Source organism: Schistocerca nitens, chromosome 5 (assembly GCF_023898315.1).
Source record: "Schistocerca nitens isolate TAMUIC-IGC-003100 chromosome 5, iqSchNite1.1, whole genome shotgun sequence".
NCBI classification, from domain to species: Eukaryota; Metazoa; Arthropoda; class Insecta; order Orthoptera; family Acrididae; genus Schistocerca; species Schistocerca nitens.
The window spans coordinates 131,980,602-131,998,029 of record NC_064618.1 but is presented as its reverse complement, the minus strand read 5'-3'; the positions used below and the strand labels follow the sequence as shown (position 1 = coordinate 131,998,029).

The following is a 17,428-nucleotide window of genomic DNA, read 5'->3' as shown; positions in this document are numbered from 1 at the left end:
CTGATCACTTCTGTCAAACACTGGTCCATACATATTATAGGCAAGACTGACAGCCTGTATGGATTTGTGTTCGACACTGATCCTTTGTATTAAAAAGAAAACAAAATGTCATTTTGTGCGTAGGCATACCACAGTGTCACTAATGTTCATCTAGCTGACCTTGTGAGTGCTTATAGCACATGCCTTACACAAAGGAGTAACCAGTCTGCCCTTCTGCAACCAATATTGAATAAGTACTGTAAAAACTGAGTACTGTAAACAAATGAATTTAGATCCTGTAGTGAGCAATTTGTTACTCTCCATGTAGGGAATTTCTTTTTTCTAGACAGGTTAAAATATACAATTTTTAGGCCTTTGTCTAACAAAAGCGACTCTCCAGTTGTCAGTAACTATTTGCAAGTCTCATTCTTTACATTATATCCACATTTTTTGACAAGGTGATGCACTGAGATATTATCATCAATCTGAATAGTAATGGGTTAGTCAGTCAGTCACACTTTATATTTCAAAGGCCAGCACTATTGAGGAAGATGATTGTACCTTCAAGTGACCACATAACAGAAATTTAAGCTGATAAAATCTACAACATATTGCTGTTTCTTTACCATTATATTGGGTTGCAAAGTAAAGTCTGACAGGCAGATAAGACTCCCTAAGTGCTGCAGTTTTTCTCCAATACCCAAGTATTTTAAATTTCGATATGAAATGCGCCCTCTCTTACACTTACATTTTAGTTAGCTGTGTGCCTAACACAACACAGCACAGTAACATAATGTCCTAATTCACAGGAGGACTCAAATGATGACAATCGGAAGATAAAACATATAGCACAGCTTGGACGTCATTCAGAACTTAATTCAGCTATATTGACAATGGATAATAACCACAAAGTACGCGCACAGCATTCGGAACAGCTGTGGCTAGAAGAAGCTACAGTCATTGCTATTGGTTGGCGCACACCACGGACAGAGTGCCAGACGCGGCACAGAGGGAATGCCTAGCACAATGTAGGCATAAATACCGGACTTGTTCCACACTGGAATCGGTATCAGACAGCACCCGAAGAAGACTGTGAGTCACGCAGTTGAAATGTCATGCAGGAAAGACGCGAATAACTGGCAGAAACCCAGTTAATCAATATGACAATGCCTCACCGGGAAAGCTTGAAGAATTACAAGTTACGTACTGTCAAAAATACCCCACTTGCCATGAATATAATTTATCAACAGCAATAATCAACAGGGTAGAAAGTTTTGAGTACTTGGCTGAATGCATTCATGGGAACTTAAACTGGATATGCCATCTAGCTGACTTGTTAAAAGTTTAGGTTCAGGTGCTTTTGCCATAAAAATAATTACCAACTTTGGGAACATAGAAATCAATAAATTAACATATTTTGCGAATTTTAATTGACTGATGTCCTACATGTTAATATTCAGAGGGAACTCCTCACATGGGCAAAAACTGTTTGTTGCACAAGGTAAACTGAATAGCGTGGAATTATATGTGGAACTCACACATCAGGCATCTGTTTAAACAGTTGGTAATATCAACCACATTTCATAGTACATTTGTATAGTTGTGAAATTTGTTGGTAACAATCACAGAGGTATTCACCAATACAGTACTAGAAGGAAAAATGATCTGCACTTTCCTGTGGATCTAAATTTGATTCATAAAAGATTGCAGTACTCGGATATAAAATTCTTGTCCATTCAAATAAAATGGCTGAGAGACAGCAGAGGTGTTTTCAAATTTTGATTGAAATTGTGTTTTCTTAATAACTTCTCCTGTACCATAGAGCAATTCTTGAATAGAAATAATTATTTACATAACTAACAAATGTGATATCTTTTGTTAAGAGCACTTGTGGTATATTATTTATGTGCTAATTTATTATGATTCCAGTTTTGGGAGCTAGTTGATGAGACTGAGTGATTAAAATGATTAAGTTAGGCATTTGCAACAAAAGAAAAATAAAAGGGTAAATAAATGAAAGGCAACCACTTATCTGTAGCTGACTGATGTGTGGCACATAGAAGCACCCAACAGAAATCCATTTATAATAGCTTTTGCTCTTTGTCTACAAACCTGCCCATGACCACGGCAAGACTGTGGATTATCAATAGCAGTTGCGGTGCAGGTGGGAGTGGTGAGGGGATAGGGAAGGACACCTGAAGTGAGGGTAGGGTGATGGGGTAATACGAGACAAGTCTTTCACATATATCTGAGTGGCAGTACAACAAGATGACAGAGTCCAGAGGATCACGTAAGGAGTTGGGGAGAGGGGGAAAGTGAGGGGAGCAAAGGAGAGGAAGGTGGAGGTGAGTAGGGAGGCCAGGAGGGAACAGGAAAGGGTGTTGGGTGGAGAAGGAGAGAGGTAGAGGGGAGGGGAGACGGAGAGATTTGGGGGGGGGGGGGATAGGGAGAGAGAAAGCATGCCATATGAGGGAATGAGGAGGAGTGGTGGGACAAGGTGTTACATGATCTGTTTGAGGAAGGAGCAGTGTGGACAGAAAAGAGAAGGGAAAAGGTAAGTAGAGGCAGTGGAAAACAAGTTAGCAGAGGTTTAGGCCAGGGGAATTGCAAGAGAGCAGCTTGTGCTGAAGAAAGAATTCCGACCTGCATAGTTCAAAGAAACATTTGCTGGAATGGAGTCTACAAATGGCTCGTGAAGTGGCATGGCTGTTGTTGTCATTAGTGTTGTGATGTGGAGCATTGGATGGTCAACTTGCAGCTTACACAGTTCGGTGGTGAGCATTCATACAAGTAGACAGTTGTCATGCCCACATAGAATGCTGTACAGTAACTGCAGCATAGCTCATACGTAACATGACTGTTTCACACGTGGCCCTGTCTTTATTGGGTAGGAAATTACTGTAACTGGACTGTGGTAGGAGCTGGTGGGCAGTGGACAGGTCTTGCACCTGGGTTGATCACAAGGGAATGACCTATGTGATGTAGGAGAGGGAGCAAGATTAGAAAAGGGATGGATAAGGATTTTTCTGTTGGTTGGTTGTGTGGTGGAACAGTGGGTGGGATTCCCCTCCTCTTGGAGCATGGCAAGAGGGAGTTAAACTACTGCTGAAAGAAGTGGTTGCACTCTTCAAGGTCATGCTGCATACCACAGCACTAATGACTTCAATAGCTGCTTCATTGAATGGCCATTTGAAGACTCCTTTCCAGTACAAGTTTCTCTGAACTACACAGGTGGGAATTCTCTCTACAGCATGTAATGCATATTCACAATCCCTCTGGTCTAAACATACATTATCCTGTTCCTCACTGTCCCACCTTGCCTTTTCACTTCTCTCTTCTGTCAACAACACTACTTCCCCATCTAGATCATGTACTGCATTGTCGCACTACTCTTCCTCCTCGCCCCCATGTGGCACCCACCCCGTCTCTCTGTTTCCATCTCCCCCTTATTCTTTCCTCTCCCTGCCTCTCTTCACCACCACCTTTCTCTCCTTACCTTCCCTCCCTTCCCTGTCCTTTCTGTCTCTCTGTTTATGCATCCCTTAGGTGCTCTACTCTTGGAACTCCTTTCCTCTTTCTGTGCAGACGCCGAGTTATCTGGCAAAAGACCTATGTCACACAACCATGCTGCACCCTCCTTGCCTCATGTGTCCTTCCCTATCCCCTCCCTATCTCTATCTACCCAGTCATCTACTTTCAATAAACAGTCTTGCTGCTACTGCCAGTGTGTACATTTGCACGTCTGTGTGGTTGTGTATGTAAACATGTGTACTCTTATTAGAAAAAGAGCAAGAGCTCAGAAGCTAATGCTAATGGTTTTCTGTTACGGGTTTGTGTGAGCCAAGTACCAATTCTATACAGGTAAGTGATTGTCTCTCCCCTATTTTACGTAAATTTCCATTCAGTATTTTCCATTTAAATTGGAAACAATATTACAGATTTGGAAGGAATCTGCTGAAGAGCAAGGTGTATTTTAAAAATAAATAAAATATATTACAATAAACATTGATACAATAAAGGATATTTTGATGGCATCCTTAAAATCCATGCATTAATGTGTTCACATTCTGAAGAAGATGCAAAAAGGCTGAAGCAGTTGTATTTAATGTGATGATTTTGAACCATTTTCGAATTGCTTGTTAAAAATAGATACGAAGCTAGAATGGAACAGTCTCATCAGGCACTAAGTGAGAAATATAGATTGTGAAAATTTATATAGGAATGTGTACTATTTTAAATTAAGTGATAAGCTAAGCATTTTAGAAAATAAAGGTTACATCACTATAGATGAAAGGGACAATTATTGAACAAAGGTACTGATGTAAGCAGTAACAGATGTTGCAACTGCAAGGAGAGCAAAAACACCAAAATCTCATATAGAGTGAGGCAGCTATTTTAGAGGTGGTCAGAATTCCAAGCAAACAATTATAAAACACTAAATGACATGAGGTAAGATGGAAGACAGTGCAGTAACTACAGTGATATGCACCTATGAAGGCAGATAGTGGGCACTTTACAATGACAAGGAGCAGTGTACTACATGATGCTAGAGTCAATAGTGTCATTATGCTGCATCTGTCTGTAGTGTGCCTTTCAGGGTGCATATAGTGCATTTAGCATTGACTTTCATGCTTAACTGGGTGTAAGGAGAATACTTGGCCACTGTAGTCTTCATTATGAGGGACACAAAAAATGAGAGGATCATGTACCATTGGTCACCAGGAGACCCCATCTGGGGAAGTTCGGCTGCCAAGTTGCAAGTCTTATTGCAGGTGACACCACATCGAGTGACTTGCATTCTAATGATAAGATGATGATAATGATGGTAACACAACACCCAGTCCACGAGTGGAGAAAATCTCCAACCCACCAGTGAATCTAATGCAGGCCCACTGCATGGTACCACTGAGCTAAGTAGGTGGACATGAGTGTCACAAAGCAGACACGATAAATGTTATGTTAAGAAGCAGTAGCTATAGTTTTCTATGTGTATAAATTGTTCTAGGGAGAGATAGAAGCAGAAATATTACACAATGTGGTACGTAACCTGGTATTGAAAGTTACCTGGTAGGCAACAGCTGGAGTGTGTGGTACGGGATAGTGTCAGAGAGCACAATGGCAGCACTGTATTGCACTGTATTGCATTCTTGGGGCCTCTCTCTGTGCATAGAGTACATGCTGCATGTGCCTTAGTATTTACACACCACTATAACTACAGAGGGAAACTTTACAAGAATTTCAACGTGTCTTTAACTGTTGATATATCACAAGGGATTAAGTAGAAACACAGTTTCTGTGTTGTTGGTAATGTTGTTGTTATTATCATTTCATTACTGTTATCATCATCATCATCATCATCATTACTGTGCCTCCAGCAACCAGGAAGCAATTGCAGATAAGTGTCCTCCAGATTTTATTGTCCTTTCACAGCTGGTGACTACTTGTGATAGCATTTGGTACCTCAAATTCTGTGATTATTGAATATCTGCTTCTCCCAGCTTCAACAAGGTCTTCCTTTCAGTCTCTTCCCCAGGATATTCTCGTCAGAGTAAGCCGGAGGGGTACCAGTGGGGAACCAGCATCTTCATTGAGTATCACTGCCTTCACTTGGTTTAAGATTCTATAACATCCTTCTTTCTAATTATAGATGTTTGATATCATCAGTCATTATTTTATCTATTTCATTTCCCTGTAAGCAATAACGCAGTAACATAATTTTTGTTACCTGGAGACAGCTTTTAATTAATGCACTAAAGTTGCTGTCTGTAGTCCATACATCAGTAGTGTAGATGAGACACACAGTTTGTGTAGATTGATCTGAACTGTAATTGAAGGTAACAACATAGAAACAGAAATCCTAAACTCTGTTTTCAATTGTTCCTTTACATAAGATGGTTATGAAGTAGTGTCTCTGATTAATTGTATCAATGCAAAGATAAGTGACATAGATAATAGTATCTGAAATGGCTAAAATTGAACAAAACCTCATGGCACAACGGAGTCCGTATCAGATTGCAAGCAGAATTTTCATGTGGGTTAGGTCGTATTTTAACTGTAATGTACTGTAGGGCCTTAAAAGAAAAGCCATGCCCAATAGTTGAAGAAAGCACGGGTAGCAGAATTGATCCACATAATAACTATTCAATATCATTAACTTCCATTCATTATAGAAGGTTTGAACACATGTAATGTAATGTGGTGTATGGAACAGAAAGACATTCATTCCAACAGGCAACCTGCTCTTTTATCACATGACATCCTAAAAGTCATTAGTCAGGTCTATTAGGTAGAGGTAGTATTTCTTGACTTCTGAAAAACATTCAGTGTATCACAGCAGTGCTTATTAAGAAAGTATGATAATATGGATTAGCAAACAAACTTCATTTAAATGTTCAGAAATGTAAAATTGTGCACATCACAAAATGCAAAAACTTAAAATCCTGTGACTACAATGTCTGCAAGTCACAATTCAATTCAGTCATCTTGAACAAATGCTTGGGTGTAACAGTTTGTGGCAGTAAGAAAGGAAAGTATTATACAGGTAAGTAAAGTAGATTGCAGACTTTATTTTGTTGGTAGGGTACTGGTGAAATGAAGACTGTCTAAAAAGAATGCTGCCTACTAACCACTTGCGATAGTCATCCTAGAATATTGCTACATTATTTGGGACCCATAGCAAATAGGAGTAACAAGAGACATTAAACACAGAGATCAGAATGAATTGTCTTATTATTATTATTATTATTATCTTTACTTACTCAGACGTTAAGTCTGGTTAAGAATGGAGTGACGCGGACCTTTATCAAGCGTCACTTCCTTTTAGCTGTACGGTACGTGTTATATTGCATTTAGGAACTTTCGGGTAATTGAACATGTATCAATAATTACGGATTTCTGTAGTTGTATATATATGTTTGGATGTAGCTGTATTGCATTGATGTACTGGTGGATATTGTGTGGTATGACTCCTGTAGTTGATAGTATAATTGGTATGATGTCAACTTTATCCTGATGCCACATGTCTTTGACTTCCTCAGCCAGTTTGATGTATTTTTCAATTTTTTCTCCTGTTTTCTTTTGTATATTTGTTGTATTGGGTATGGATATTTCGATTAGTTGTGTTAATTTCTTCTTTTTATTGGTGAGTATGATGTCAGGTTTGTTATGTGGCGTTGTTTTATCTGTTATAATGGTTCTGTTCCAGTATAATTTGTATTCATCATTCTCCAGTACATTTTGTGGTGCATACTTGTATGTAGGAACTTGTTGTTTTAAAAGTTTATGTTGTAAGGCAAGCTGTTGATGTATTATTTTTGCGACATTGTCATGTCTTCTGGGGTATTCTGTATTTGCTAGTATTGTACATCCGCTTGTGATGTGATCTACTGTTTCTATTTGTTGTTTACAAAGTCTGCATTTATCTGTTGTGGTATTGGGATCTTTAATAATATGCTTGCTGTAATACCTGGTGTTTATTGTTTGATCCTGTATTGCAATCATGAATCCTTCTGTCTCACTGTATATATTGCCTTTTCTTAGCCATGTGTTGGATGCGTCTTGATCTATGTGTGGCTGTGTTAGATGATACGGGTGCTTGCCATGAAGTGTTTTCTTTTTCCAATTTACTTTCTTCGTATCTGTTGATGTTATGTGGTCTAAAGGGTTGTAGAGGTGGTTATGAAATTGTAGTGGTGTAGCCGATGTATTTATATGAGTGATTATTATTATTATTATTATTATTATTATTATTATTTTTATTATTTTATTTCATTTATTCCTCACCCCTTGGGTGAGCATAACTGGAAATGGTCAAAAACCTGAACTGATAAATGCTTGAAAATAGACTCCAGCTATCTCACATGAGCTTGCTTACAAGGTTTCAATAAGCAGTATTAAGTGAGGAATATTGGAATGTGCTAAAGCACTCTGTGTGTCTTTTGTGTTACAGAATGTAGATAGATTGTTATGAATTCTTCATGCCAAAGATTGGTTTGCTTTGTGCGTTGTGGTTTAAATATGTTCACTTTATTGGCAACATTTATTAATATAATGTACAAGACACAACAGCCTGAGAAACATCAAAAGACAAAACTAAGGAGTAATTATATAAAATAAAAAATAAACACATCAGTGTTCACATTGTGGGACATAAAACACTTCATATCATCACGTTTGAGATTGCGGTGCACAATCGCTTCATCACTCCTGCCCTTAGTGGTAACAATATCTTCTGTCTTCTGTTGAAGAGGAAGTAGCATTCAGATCATGTGACAACAGGTTTTGCGAAGGCTGCTGTTGGGCCATAGGGGCCGATGTCCGATGTCTATTCTGGCCTGTCCGTGATGTATGGTAGAGTGGCAGGAGATATTGTCATGCCTGTGATAGATCTATCAGGTGATTTGTTCATACCAGTGTATGGGTTTATGGTGGTCAATGGAGATCGTAGTTGGAGTACCCATAACATTATTCTTAAACATTTTCTCATCCCTACTGAGGACCATGGTCCTTACATGACGACTCCAGAGACTTTCTCATGTTTCCAAAGGTCAGAGAAGATAAAAGAGCAGTAAATATATTGGTCTGAGTGCAACAGAACATAGCTGCTGGATTTGTGATTGCAATTTGTGGACAAAGTCTGATGCCTTGATAAGATCATTGCTGAGGAACTTGCCAGGCAGTTGCATCGGTTGACCTTAGACTTTTATTTTTAGATCTTTTTTGATGGATGGCTGGACAGGTGGAGGCCCAGGAGGACAACTGGTAGTGTTTCTGTCTAGTTTTGTGGTTCATGGCACTGAAGGAATACCTTTGTCAGTGCAGATGTTCCACTAAACCGTTTGCTGCTGGGCGATGCACAGTAGTTCAGATGCGCTTCGTGCCTAATGAGACAGTGAATGTTTTAAAAAGTAAGAATCAAATTGCCTGCCTTAGTTAGTAGTCATATGAAGGTGTACTCTGAAATGAGCAAACCATCCACAGAAGAATGTTTCAGCAGTGATGTCAGCCAAGGGAGAAACTTCAGTCCAAGTAGTGAAGTGGTTGATATCAGTTAGGCAGTAAGTGCACCCTTCAGACAGTGGTAAACGCCTAACAGTGTCTATATGTATGTGGTGGAATTGTTGGATGGTGGGACAAATGTCCGAAGGGCTGTGCTGACATGAGTGATCTTATTTCATTGACACGCCACATAATGGTGCACAAATGCCTTGCAGTCTTTGTCTATATTCAGCTGCACAAGAACTTGCTCGACCAGGCTTGTCGTATTATGGACCTGAGGCTGAGACATATCATACGACACAATTACCTTCTGTTGAAAGTTAACTGTCACAAATGGTTGTGCCTTCAATGTAGAAATGTCACAATATAACAGTATGGTTGACAGCAGTACTTGGGTGCGGCCGAGCTATAGACCAGATGGTTGTGCCAGTAAATCTCACAGTTCATTGTTGAATTGCTGTTCTGAGACAAGTGCTTTATAGTCAGCTGTGCCTGTAATTGCTTCTACATGAGTGAGGGCGTCTGCTGCTTGATTCAGATCTCCCTCAACCTGAGAGTTGTGAATTGCTCTATGAAGTCCAAGTAGGTCTATGTGTCTAGTCTCTTAATAGGAAGTGTACATCAGGGATTTGTGGTCAGTGACCAGTCTGAATGGCCGAGCGGTTCTCGGCGCTACAGTCTGGAACCGCACGACCGCTACGGTCACAGATTTGAATCCTGCCTTGGGCACGGATGTGTGTGCTGTCCTTAGGTTAGTTAGGTTTAAGTAGTTCTAAGTTCTAGGGGATTGATGACCACACCAGTTAAGTCGCCTAGTGCTCAGTCATTTGAGCCATCAGTGACCAGTGTAAACTGTTGACCTTTGGGCATGTAATGTAATATCTTGATGGAAGTGTACAACTCATGATCATGTTGACCAACTATGCTGTGACAGAGAGAGCTTCTGGCTGAAGAACACTGAGGGCTGACCATTTTGGCCTATTCGTTGCTGAAGTGCAGCACCTATTGCAGTTGCAGACACATCAACTGTTAAGTGAAAGACGCTTGCAGAACAGGCTGTGCTGAAGTGCATCCTCAGCGATAGCAGTCTTCACTCTCTTAAAGGCTGTCTCAGCCTCACTGGTCAATGGCAGTTTGTCAGTTGGTTTCAGGGAACCACACAAGAGTTCATTCAGTGGAGCAGCCAAGAGTGCATTGTTGAGCACCAAAGGTGATAGAAATTTGTGATGTTGAGGAATCACAAACTGTCACAAGCTGTGTGAAGTTGGTTATGGCTTCTAATTTCTCCTGTGGCAGGTATGTTCATTGGTTGTTGAAGGTGTAACTTAGGAAGTGGACCTCTGCTGCTCCAAACGCACATGTCGATGGATTTTTGAGTAATTCTTGTGAATGGAGGCAAGTAAAGGTTTGGCTTAAATTTTCCAGGTGTTTGAGCTGTACATCACCAAGACATCATCAGTATAGACATAGCAGAAGTTGAGATCACACTTGCAATCACACATAAAGTGCTGGAAGGTTTGCACAGTGTTGCAAAATCCAAAAGGCATCTTAGTAAATTCGGAGAGACTGTGTGGAATACATACAGAGGTTTTAACTATGTGTTTTGGAATGACTGCTAGTTGACAAAATGCACACAGTTAAGTGTAATGTGTAAGCTATGTGTGGTAAATGCAGAATCTTCATTGTGCAGGGTCAGATAATGATAAAGGATAGTTCTAGTGTTAAACTGTTAGTAATCACCACATGGGTGCCATATGTTAGTTTTCTTTTGAACTACTTGGACAGATGAGGCCCAGTTGTTGCTTAATGGGCAGCAAATTCTGTGAACTAGCATAAAGGAAAACTCTTGCTTTACTTTAAATTTCTCCACCATTACGCAGCGATGTCAAGTATGATTTTGCAGGTCCTGACATAGTTACTATGTAATGCACTGTTGAATGCTGTACTGGTGCTAGTGAGGGCAGCTGATGAGTGCTCTCCATGAACTGTCCATAGAGTTAGCATGGAGTTATGAATATGGAGAATCACTTGCAATCATTCATCTGTGGCTGGCTAAATTAGGGGTAATGTCGAGGAGGTGAGGTCTGGTAGTAGTTTGTAAAATGACAAAAAGTCTCCACCACACCTGACATGATGAACTCCCACTCAAACTTGCAGTGTCATCGTCACACAACCATACATCTGGATGATAGATCCACTAGTGGCAAAGAGGCAAGTCATTACTGCTATGGTGAGGCAGATGAGAAGATGGGCACTCTGACACAACAGCATCTGTGTCCACTAGGAATTGCAGTTTTGTGTAATGCTCTGTGACAATGGTAGCTTCTATTTGGAGAGTCAGTCCCTGTAAGCAGTGATTATTGAACATGTTTCATGTCTCACATGGGGGACTGCATTTCCACACATCAGAGTCAAACCACATGTGGTACCAACAAACTTTTATGGCTGAAGGCGATCAGTTGCATTCCATCTGTGAGCAGTGACTTTGGCAACTGGAACAGTGTTCCCAGAGCTGTGACCTGCGTGGATTGCTTAGCTTACAATGTTGCAACAGTTTTGTCTTAACAGTGGGCAGATAGGTTACATTAGTGGATGGGTACATCTCTCTGATATGGTCTGCAGTTTATGCAAGTGTGTCTAGATTGCCAGTGTGTACTGTAAGTATGTTCTGCACTACAGCCAGACGTTCTGCAGAATGTCTTCATTGACCGGGTTACTGGCTTGAGCAGGCGGCACAGTAACTATGAAGTTATGCGGTCACCTAACTCCTCAGTACGAAGTAACTTTTCTAGGTACTTTGTTTTGGACTGCAACAGGTGGGTGATTAAGGCATTTGTAATGGTTGAGTGCTGATCGGTGCTTGGTGGTGAAGGCAAAAGTCCTGTAATTCTATAGCCATATCGTCATTCAATCCCATGGCAGTGTAACTGTACTTACAAGGAAACATCACCAACTTGATCTAATATTTAAAAAAAAGCATACGTACTAGATATCAATTACAGCAATCTATCCCCTGGATAACTTTGGGCTGCAATTTGGGTAGCACACAGTCATGACCTACTGAAAGTATAACTTTTAAACTTTAATGCGCACGTTTTGTTTCTCACTCACTCTGCCCCACAGCAGCCACCTAATACCTGAGTGTGAAGCTCTCTTCTCAGTGGAGAGAGTAAGAGGTTTGTAAAATACTGTTTTGACATGGATAACATATTTGTTCAGTGTGTTAAAGTGCATGGTTCCTAACCTGTAGCTGGTGCTGGAGATCTCTTTGCCTTGGACATTTTCATTTTGCGATTCACAAACACAGTGTAAATGAATGAAATGAATTGGTGTGTCATTAAAATAGTAGCTTAATATGTTTTAGCTATTAAAGTCACTGTTGTGCAGCGTTTTCTTTGATTTTTAAAGCTGTCACTGTTATAGTGAAGAATATCTTTCATAATCTTCCCATTACTTTGGTTTATTAATTTTGATTTTGAGGGGCGTATACATCTCTAGAATGTCAGTGCAAGAATATTATTAAAATAATGTTTAACATATGTACTTGTGAAACATACACACATGTGACACACATGTATGTGACACATTGCATACTCATATTACTTACTATTTTTCGCATATAACATGTTCTCGAACAAGATTTCAAAATCGGATGGCCAGTTTGTCCACTCCTCTTTCCTTGCTTCCAACATCCCAACTTTGGTTGTTATTCTGCTATACAGTACTTCACACTCTGGCAATAGGCAGGTGCAGTAGGGTGGAGCAAGTGACAAAGAACCAGTGCACATGAAGTTTAAAAGGTATACTTTCAAAAGATCATAACTGCATACTATCAGAATTATGCCCCAAATTTTCGTGTGTGATCTACTGCTGTGGCTGATATCTTGCAAGTGTTCTTTTTTCCCCCCTTAAAATATGAGGTTGAGCTGGTGATTTTTCATTGTTAGTTTCATCAGTGGTCACACGTGCTAGCACAAACTCTCTCTCAAGCGGTGAAAACCACAAGACTGGGTTTTGCTGCCAGCATGATGGTGGTTTGACCCTGACATGGTTATTTAGTGCCCTCGTAGGTACATCAGCTGTCAGTGGCGGATTTTGCATTATAAAATTATGGTTCAGTATGCAGAAGGCACAGTGTGGTTGGCACAATGGTTCTTCATTTGACTTTCCAAGTGGCACACTGTGGGAAGCATCAGTTAATGCTGGAGATCATGTTGGAATTACCAAAAATGTTGTGGTTTAAATTTGTTTATTTTATTGGAAACATTTAGTAATATGAAGTACAAGGACACAAAATAGCCCAAGAAAACGTTGAAACGCAAAGTAAGGAATAATTATATAAAATTAAGAATAAACGTCCATCAGCAGTCACGTTGTGGAGCATAAACTCTCTGTCTTACTCATGTTTTATGTTGCTGTGAAATCAATTTAATACCTTCACTTTTCTCTTACCCATCATTTGCAAAAACCAAGATATTAGTTGGTTAATTTTGACTACATTTAAAACTTCATCCATTATGAGTATGAAGATGGCCAGCGAAAGAAATATTCCTTGTGGAATTTTTGACATCATGGTCATGTTTCACTGTAGAATTATTTATTTATAAAACCCACTATTTCAGTTTTGGCCATGTTGTCATTATCAATTTGAATACTGCAGAACTGCACTATAACACATGTTAAAATTTTAAAAAATCTGACGTTTATGTACTTTGTCATCACAGCCATATATTGGGTATTTTATGTTATCAACATTTATACATGTGTGATTTCATTTTTTCCCAGCACAGAAAAGCCTTGAACATTTCTTGGGTATTCAGCCGGGTAGTGTAATCCAGAAGGCACAATATTACAGCAGGCTGACTTCCTGTTGTGTTGAGGTGTTCCTAATGACTGACTGATTTCTGCCTGTTCACTGCTTTTACATTATCTCCCCCCCATAAATCTGATGTTTATGTACTTTGTCATCACAGCCATATATTGGGTATTTTATGTTATCAACATTTATACATGTGTGATTTCATTTTTTCCCAGCACAGAAAAGCCTTGAACATTTCTTGGGTATTCAGCCGGGTAGTGTAATCCAGAAGGCACAATATTACAGCAGGCTGACTTCCTGTTGTCTTGAGGTGTTCCTAATGACTGACTGATTTCTGCCTGTTCACTGCTTTTACATTATCTCCCCCCCCCCTCCCTCTCCTGTGGGGGAAGCACAATACTGGGGGTCAATCAAGGATTCTCAGTAGTGCTGAGGCCAGTGTCCGATGTTTGTCTCTGTCGTTCTTACAATAGGAATGAATTTCTGTAAAGATTGCTGCTATGTTTTGATTGTTCTCAAGGCTGGATCCCATGCTGTGCTTAATTCAAATCCACTGTCTTTACTTATTGATCCATTGTGTAGTTTATATCCATTGTGTAGCTAGATCTCTACAGCCTTGTTTTAGAATAAAATTTGAGAAGATGTTGGATTGTTGCAAAAACTTGATGCTTTCGTAATTCAGTACATTTCAGTGGTCTGTTATCTGCCACAGTGGACTTCGTCTGTTGTTCATTGTCAGAGTGGTTCTTATGCTCAGTGTATCTCTCCTGTACTGTACCCGCATACATTTTCCCACAGTGGCAAGTGATTTTGTAGACTCCTAGTTTGTCTAATCCTAGATCATCCTTGACTGTTCCCAGTAAGGCATTTATCTTGGTTAATGGGCATAACATGGACTTGACATGTTTCCGGAGTATTCTTCTGATTTTTTTGCTGATGTGTTCCTGGCATATTGGATATTTACCATTGCAACAGGGTTCTCTTCCTCCTCACCTGGCTGTGCACTTGGCTACATTGATCTAAGGGATGTTGTATCTGATGGTTGCCATTAACTTCAAGCAGAATACAGCCTGTAAGTGCTGCAGTTACATTGCTAGACTGTCAGAGTCAGACATGTGCTCTGTGCAATAAAGTTTTTAGGACACCTTCTAATTATGAAAGGCCATGGCAGTAGGAATTATGTGCAAGTAAAAATGTGTCAGTGTATGGTAAACACTGTGTCCTAGGGTGACATCTGGTCTCTACTTACGAGCACATCCAGAAAAGGAAGTTGATTTTTTTCTCCCCCATCTCTAGTGTGAATGTGATGTTCTGGTGCAGTGAAATTAGGTGTTGGATGAAGTCTTGAAGGCAATGTTGTTCGTGCAGCCAGATTACAAAATATCATTTACATATTGGAAAAAAGCATCAGGAGTTCGTAGACTGCCAACTCCAGGGCTACTCTTTCAAATTACTCCATAAACATATTGGCTGCTGCTGATAACAGGTAGCCCATCGCTGCCTCATCTATTTAGTCATGGTGAATTCCATCAAACAGAAAATAAGTTGACTTAATCACAGATTCAAACAGTTTCGTTAGCACTGGCCCAGACTTTCCTCATATGAGGCTTAGGGAGTCATTTAGGGGTGCCTTTGTAAAGAGAGATAAGACATCAAGGCTCACAGTCAAGTGTTCTTGACTCAGTTAAATGTTCTTCTGGATGTCTGGATGAAATACACAAAATCCTGTATGTGGTACTGGAATTTGCCCACAAAGGAGGTGAACATCACTATCAGATGTTTTGCTAATTCATGTGTTGGTGTGCCAACATTGCTAACAACTGGAGAAAGCAGCATTTCTTCCTCGTGGACTTTCAGTAGTCCGTAAAGTGCATGGGGCCCAGCTGCTTGGACCAAGTTTCTTCACAATCTTCTTCTTCTTCTCTCTCTCTCTCTCTCTCTCTCTCTCTCTCTCTCTGTGTGTGTGTGTGTGTGTGTGTGTGTGTGTGTGTGTGTGTGTGTGTGTTGGGGAAGCTGAATGGTCTCTCTCATCACTTGGTTGGTAGGATCGTCTTCAGTTCTCCTGCAGGTATAATCTTTTAATAGATTATACATTCTTTTCTTCTGTAATTGATGTGGTATTAGAACTGTACAATTCTCTTTGTCATGTGGGAGGAAGTCTATCTCACAACCTTCTTGGAGCAACTTAAGTGCTTTCCTCTCTCCCTTAGAGATGTTGATCTTTGATTGTATAGTCTTGGTAAGTGTATGGCATGTTTCAGGTTAAATTTCCTGTGCACTGTTCCATAGAGGTCAAGGAAAGCTGCAACAGTGATCACCGCACTGTCCATGTGTATTCATATACTCTTCTGTTGGAGCTGATGTATTACTTCCGCAGATTTGTGCCAAAAAAGTAGACAACTTCAGATTTCTGGAATTGAGAATAACTGGGATGCTCTCATAAGAACAGAATCGCGCCTTTCGCCAGTTGAAATCGGCGTTGCTTTCAAATACTTGCCTTACGCCATTCGATCCCCAGGAACCCCTTTTGTTGATGGATGACAAACAGGTAAATCATTCCATGCCACTTAACTTGATGCCAAAGTTTATTACTAGTAGTGGTTGTTGCCATGGTGGCATGCCAGGTTCTTGGCAGTCATTTTGTGTTAGATATCTGGAGAATGTGCTGGCCAGGGGAACTGTCTAATGCCCTCTGTATTAAGGTCAGAACAGCAAGGGCAGCATACAACCTTGCATTTTTGGTTCAAAGGTGACATCACGGAGCTTTCAATGACAAGATGAAGCTTCCTGTTTAATGGTTGCTGTCCAAATTACTGGCTGTCCAAGTAGGAGGTGACACTGTTGTACACCCAATGATATTCTATACCATTGCAGCAGTTACTTGGCCCATATGATGATGAAAAAAGCAATCTAGCAGCATTTGTCCTCCTTAGAGCCTCCACACACACACACACACACTTCGTGACACTGTATTCAGAACTGGGACTCATGTGAGACGACAATGTGATGCTGCTCTTGTGTCCAGTGTTGCAATTGGGTGCACCACTGCAGGCACGTCTTTCACTGGTACCAGGTCAAGGGAAGCTGCAACAGTGATCACCGCACTGTCCATGTGTATTCATATACTCTTCTGTTGGAGCTGATGTATTACTTCCGCAGATTTGTGCCAAAAAAGTAGACAACTTCAGATTTCTGGAATTGAGAATAACTGGGATGCTCTCATAAGAACAGAATCGCTTACATTGTTATTGTAAGAATCAGTTGGAAACACTGCCACCTTAGGCTTCTTTACAGGTCAATGCTGTCTAATTTTGGAGCCACACACTTAAAATACAAAAGATACATTCAGTCCAATGTCTTGCTACGGGCACCATCTGCAGTGTTAATATAGGACTCTAATTAATAAGTTAGGAATTCCTCCAGAACTTTCACAGTGCTAAATATCATGGAACTTCTTGTTGGCAGCATACACTTTGTAGTGTTGGCAGAAGAGCCAACACCGTGTTGCTAGAGGAGGCCGAAATACACGCGTTTAAGCTCACACAGACTGGCGTGAGGTCTGGAACAATTAAAGGAGTTGAGTCTAATAAATAAAGAACGTAGTGGCTTGAATACTTAACTTTAATCCATATT

The 17,428-nt window shown here is 40.2% G+C and overlaps 1 protein-coding gene across 3 annotated transcripts in view; it reads left to right on the top strand.

Moving 5' to 3' along the window:
* Positions 1-17,428, top strand: part of LOC126260217 (ataxin-3-like) — a 137,770-nt gene that overhangs the window by 107,092 nt on the left and 13,250 nt on the right. The window contains exon 7 of one of the 3 annotated variants that reach the window (XM_049957517.1): positions 789-1,055. The exons of the other annotated variants lie outside the window; for them this stretch is intronic. Coding sequence (XP_049813474.1) covers positions 789-1,001 — 213 coding nt within the window. The 3' untranslated portion in view covers positions 1,002-1,055. Of the gene's footprint in view, positions 1-788; positions 1,056-17,428 lie in introns of those variants that run through there. 3 annotated transcript variants of the gene reach the window in all.